Here is a 6,483-nt window from a genome sequence, read left to right as displayed (position 1 = left end):
GGGAGAATAGAGTAGAGTAGATTTAGCCAAAAATTAGCCTATTTTCAATCAACTCTATTCTACTCCTTTCCACTATCTCTTCTTCCCCTCTCTATCCAAATGGACCCTAATATTTAATTAGAATAGCAATGTACTACTAAGACTAACGCGAGCAATCTCATTATGCTAGCTAGAAAGCCTAGAATAACATTTCAATAATTATGAGCTAAACATCATTCAAGGCGTTGCGCATCAGGTTCAATATTCAACTTCGCAAAACTAACAAATGATCACTACCTCAATACACTTACTGAGTTATTGTTCAACAATACACCAAAATAAGCTATATTTTTATTATTCATTATGACTCTCTCAAGTCTCAATATATAGTCGATTGTATCGTGTCTTTCTCTCTCTCTCTCTCTCTCTCTCTCTCTCTCTCTCTCTCTCTCTCTCTCTCTCTCTCTCTCTCTCTCTCTCATACATTCGATTCAGATCTCCAAGTCAAACTCGATCCACCTCCACCTAGAGGCTCAACACTCTTGATTGGAACCAACTTAGTCTTGGTTCAACGAATCCAAACCAGCGAAACATTCTTCAAATGGTTCCCGATCTAAATAGTGTTGAAGGCGGTATTGGGTCATTCTAATCTAGCTGTTTCTACAACCAAGGCAATCAAAGGCAGCTCTAATTTCAATCTGGGTTGTTACAGTTAGTTGCAGACTTGCAGGTATTGAGTACAATCTGGCTCAAAACCCATCTTATGCATACACCCTAGAGAACTTTACAACCTTCTTGGAGGGCTAGCTTGTATGCCAACAAAGCTTCCTCAAATAGCCACTCCACTCAATTTCACTAGACAGTGCAAACCAACAAAGAAGCTTTTTTTTTTTTTTTTTTTTGATAGGACACAAAGAAGCTTGATTGAACAAGTCCTAACTCAATGTGTGAAATTTTTGAATTTATGAAGATAATTTAATCAGTGATAGAATATTGAGATTGATGTAGTTGTCTATAAAAAAGAAAATTAGCTGAAGTAACAAAAATATTTTAGACCAAGTGTAACTAAAAGTGTATTGAGTCTAATGTGAATACTAGCGCCGAGAAAAATAGATAATTATGAAAGTAGAAAAAATAGGGTTTTTTGAGTTGATTTAACTAGACATGGCAAAACGGGTCAGAATTTTCTAACCCACCCTACCTCAAAAATACCTGACCCAAACCTGATTTTTTTTACTCGAAGCAAAAACGAGTTGACCCGTGACTCGACTCGCGTTTTTTGCTAGTCAACCCGACTTGCGACTCGACCCGAACTCAAACTATTTTTTTAAAACTTTTTTTTGGTAAAAAAAAAAATAAAATTAAGACAATATTGGTTTAATTGTTTGTTGTAAGCTTTAAGGAAACAATTGATACATTTACATAACTGCATGCAAGTTAATTGAAAAATAAATGGCTGAACATTCTTTAATGAGTAAAGATTTTTAGATATCAAATAATAAAGTACATGCCAAAATAATCTGGTTACAGTAGAGTTAAAAACATAGATTTAAAATTGTAGACATGTGTGAGAAACATTCACAAGTGTGAAAATAGTGAAGCCAAAGTATCAAATTAACATAAATTATGAATGCTTAGACCTATTTTTTTAACAAGTTATGTCCAAAATAAACGACTTTTCAAAATAAATTATGATATTTCCTAGAGTGTGTGTTTCTTAACAATGATATGATATTCATAAAAGAGATTATATATAAATAAGTAAACAATAAAAATTTAATGTATATCTCAATTGAAATAGAATGCGAACCATAATAGATTATAAAATTAATTTTCAAGATTGTAAATTTCTTATATGTTTTTATTCTTTATCAAATGAGTTATCCAATAAATTATTTGTAATTTTATTTTATATTTTGGAATGTTGATATTGTGTAGAAATAAAACTTGTATATTTGTTTTGCTTATCTTTATATTATTTTGTTTTAGATAACAATGTTAAAATTTGCATAATTTTAAAATTATTGAATAAGTATTAATAAGTTTAAGTGAGTTTATTCTTAATATAAGTGGTAAATTCAAAATAATGCATTTTACATTAAGTAATTTGTTACATAACTTTTCAAATGGCAAATACATGTTTTCTTTATAAAAAAAAATAATAATAAAAAATTCATGTAAAAAATACAGGTCAACCCGATCCAACCCGCAACCCGATTGACCCAAACTTGTTTTTGATCCGCTTAAATTGACTCATGACCCGCAAACCAATTAACCTGATCCAAACTGCCCGTTTTGCCGTATCTAAATTTAACTATGAATGTGCAGCACATGATGTGAATGCTTTCATTGGGTTTAGAGCATAAGTTTCGTACATGGAGTGAGAAAGGGCAGTTTTGGGTTTTTATCCTTGATGGGTTGTCACTTGTAACAAACTTTACAAGACAATGGTCCATTAATTAGGGGATGATGAACCCCTACGAGTCACCGAACATAGGGTACCTAACCCAAATTAGTGGTCTCGGGAAAAACTATAAATTAAAAGACACACACATTATTACTCCCAAGCAAAAAGGAATCAAAAGATAGAAAATCGTATCCCATTGACACTCATTAAAGAAGAACCCGAATAAAAGCATAATACTCCTATACACTATATATTATATATTATACTATTATATATTTATATTATAGGTATGTAATAATATCCCAGTTTCTGTTTCTCAAAAAAAAATATCCCAGTTTCTAGATTTTTAAAAAAGGTTGAATGGCTTAATCCCCACTAGTACCTAGCATAAGTCTCTTTTGATTGGTCCACTTCAGAAACTATCTTCACCTAATCACAATGCTTAGTTCCTAAGCAAAAAATATTTTAACCTTATTCCAAAACAACAACAAAAAAAGAACAAAATAAAATTGTAGATAAGCATATTTTTTTTTCAACGTCGCGCAGAGAAAATGACTTTCCGCCGACCAGTACTTGTGTCTTCTACACTTGTCCAGCAAAATGAGCCAACAGAAAAGATAGAACCTCTAAAGAATAAAAAAACAAAATTCAACTATATGGACCAGACCCATATTCGAGTATGAATAAAACCCACCACCAAAAAAAAATTTCCATTTACTTTTTTTTTGTTAATCTTGTCCTTTTTGGGGGCTTCGAGGAGTTAAAACCAAAATAGAATTAAACCAAGGAAAGAAAATTAACAAAATAAAAAGAAAAAGAAAAAGAAGAAGAAATTGAATATTTTGATTTTGACTACACATTCGGACCCCAAAGATTCCATAAACGGGAATTGAATAAACCTAACACGTCCGGCAGTACCTTCCTAGCCAAACCCTTGTGGTGGTTGTTGTTGGTTGTCGCCGCCACCATTGTCCGAACCGTGGCCACCTCTTCTTCCTTGTTGTCTTCCTCGTACTCTTCGTCCTCGTACTTCTCAGTATCCCTTTCTTCAACATCATCATCATCAGCTATCACAACAACTTTATCATCTTTCTCCTTGGAAAGATCGAAGCTTTCTTCAATTTCTGGTAATGGGGTTTCAGAAACATCATCGGAGGAGGGTTTCTCAGGGACACGGCGAGTGGGTTTGTCTCTCCGCTTGCCTCTGCCGTTGACCTTCTTTGACTTCTCGCCGTGAGCTAAGTGGTCCTCAAACGCTTCAATGGCTTGGTGGATGAGCTCGCGGTTTGGCGAGGAGTCCCATTTGAACCAGTAGCTTGTGTAACAGTCGAAACAGTCGCACTCAAACATAGGTGGCTTGTGGGTATTGTTGGTGTTGTTGGTATTGGTGTTGTTACTGTTCTTGTTGTGGTTATTTGGGGCTTTCTTTGGAGGTTTTCGCTTGGAATCTTGGGTGATTGGAAATGGGGTTGTGGTTTTCATGGAGCGGGTAATCATGTAAGCAAGGACCTCACGGTCTTCAAGAGAAAGAACAGAAGCTAGAGCTAGAATCGCAGCTGGGAGGAGCTTCAACACAGAGAGAAAATCTCCATCGGAATGGCATGTAATCGCTGAAGAAGAAGATGAGGAAGAAGATGAGGATGGAGATGGGTATACTTTACCTTTGTTCTTTATCTTCATTTTCTTTGCTTTGCTTCAGAAAAAAATTATAAAAAAAAAATTGTATTTTTTTTTTCCTCTCTCTTTTCTTTTGGTTTTGGATGTGGGGGAAGAGAAAGGGTTAAAGTTATTTTGTGGATGTGTTATCTGATACATATGAGAGAGAAAGAGATAGAGAAGAAAACACAGAGGAAGGGTTTTATTTTATTTTATTTTATTTTATTAATATTATCTTTGCTTCGTAGACAAGGCAAAAAGGGTACGTAGAGAGTCACCGTTCCTTACAAAGGGCTAAAGCTCACGCTCTGGTATTGGTGCGTGACATTGAATTGTTTTATTATGTTGCTAATCTCTTTCTTATAAGGCGGAATAGGGTATAAGAGATGCGTAGAAGGGCTGTTTTTGAATAATCTATAAATATTTCCGAACTTAAAAAGGAAAAGAATATACTCATTTATAGCCTTCTAGGTTTAATCAAATAATCTAGGAACTATGTTGCTTATAAATATGTCAACTTTATATGCTACATATAGCGTGAGGAATTCTTAATTCTACCCAAATAAAGAAAACAAACCGTGAAGAAGTTGTTTGATTTAAAGTCATATTTTTCGTGTAAAAGTGAAATATTTGATCCATATATATAATTTAAAAGTCATGAAGAATTTAAAGGCTACTAGTTTGAGTCAAAGTCAAAACTCCTTATTAGCCAATACCATCTCAATTCAATAAATTTCACCTATGTGTTTTTCAAATAATTGAATGCCATGTTGATTTATTTATAACCACTTTAACAAGGTTACAAATTTACAAAAGATTCATTTTTTTACTCAATAATAAATGATTTGAAGACTGAAATGAGTAGGAAAATGTTAAATGCTAGTACAAATTTTACCTCAAAAAGTTTATAAATTGAAATAGCTATTAATGTAACGGGGGCACTTCAACGAGATAATTAGTGAAAATTTAAATTATTATTTTTATTATTTGTGACATCATTTTGTAAGACATATACAGTAAAATAGTAAAACTCATAATAGTATAATACACCTTTAAATTATTAGACCATTAAATTTTTAACTAAGATTTTATATTCAACTATGAAGAAAATTTGGTTGAAAATTTGATACCAACACAACAATAGGAAGATGACATGTGTTCCTATCATATGCAATACACACAACTCAGTTGAAATAATTGAATATAATCGCTTAAGTGTGGTTTAGAAAGTTATGAACATTGCACATAATAAAGATACATGTTATCTTCTTATTATTGTTTGCAACTTGGTAGAGATTAAAAATTTTATAATGATCCAACCTAAACATGTTTATTTACACTCTACATTAAAATAGTGCAATATCATTTTTTTTTTTCAAATTGAAGAATAGAAATTAAGACACCCAACTACAATCACATTAAATTTATATTTAGTCCATATTATAAATATTAAAAAAAAAAATTGTTTGTGAAGATATTAAGTGTTGTTTAGCCAAAAACAGCAGGGTCGATGTGAGTGAGGTTCCTAACCGGCCCCCCCAGAAGCATAGAAACCATGTTGTTTTTCAGAACAGCCCCCTCCAAACTAATTTGTATAACGAAATCATCCATAGGACAATAGAGTTAGTTCATTGTGCAAGTTCTTTTAGAGCTGTAGTTTGGCAAGTTGTTTACAGCTGTTAGATGGGAGAGACATTAGTTGGGTCGGGCAAAATTAAACACTGATGGCTTGTTTGGAAGTTTAGAGAGGGAGGAGAGTAGAGAGGAGTAGAGGGAAGGGGAGTAGTGGGGAGGAGAGTAGAGGAGAATAATTCACCTCCACCTTATTTGGATGTTTTTAAAATTAGTAAGGGGGAAGAGAGTAATTAGCCCTTCCCCTTGTGTAATTTTGTTAATATAATAAGGGTAAATTATGTAATTTACTTGGTCAATAGTTTATATACTCTACTCCCCCTCCAAATCTCTCCAATTTGGGGGAATTAAAATTGGGGGGCTAGAGGGAGTCCAAACCCCTCCAAACTCCTCCAAACCCCTCCCCCTCATTCTTTAAAAAACTTCCAAACAAGGTAATTGCTTTACTCTCCCTCCCTCTACTCTACTCCCCCTCCTTTTTTAAACATCCAAACATGCCATGAGGGTCTTTGTTTGGAAACCGGAGGCTAGCTGGGGGTGATAGCATTATCCCTAATGATTGCGGTGGCTGGCTTGGTGGTTTCTCTAAAACAAAAATAGTATAATTACCAGCATCTTAGCTGAACTTTGGACGTTACGTGATGGTCTTCTCAAATGCCAAGATTTCCTTATAACAGCTATAAAGATAGAATTAGATGTTAAAGCTATTGTTAATTTATTAGCTAATCCTAACCACTCAAATAGTGTTATTTCTTCTTTAGTGGCCAACTGCAGATTTTTGGTCCAGTGATTTTGTGTTGTATGATACT

General features: G+C 33.7%; 1 protein-coding gene across 1 annotated transcript; it reads right to left on the bottom strand.

Annotated features, from left to right (window-relative positions):
- Positions 1–2,895: 2,895 nt before the first annotated feature.
- Positions 2,896–4,303, bottom strand: LOC111983201 (uncharacterized). Its single transcript, XM_024014861.2, has one exon. It carries the CDS (start codon positions 4,064–4,066, stop codon positions 3,239–3,241), a length of 828 nt encoding a protein of 275 aa, XP_023870629.1. The 5' UTR covers positions 4,067–4,303; the 3' UTR covers positions 2,896–3,238.
- Between the last annotated feature and the right edge of the window lie 2,180 nt (positions 4,304–6,483).

This window comes from Quercus suber, unplaced genomic scaffold (assembly GCF_002906115.3).
Source record: "Quercus suber isolate HL8 unplaced genomic scaffold, Cork oak 2.0 scaffold_13, whole genome shotgun sequence".
NCBI lineage: Eukaryota > Viridiplantae > Streptophyta > Magnoliopsida > Fagales > Fagaceae > Quercus > Quercus suber.
Note: the sequence above shows the minus strand (reverse complement) of the source record. Positions and strands in the feature narration are given on the sequence as shown.

Bases quoted from the DNA above. Each gene is read 5' to 3' on its own strand.
- LOC111983201 (XM_024014861.2), bottom strand. From the start codon at position 4,066: ATGAAGATAAAGAACAAAGGTAAAGTATACCCATCTCCATCCTCATCT.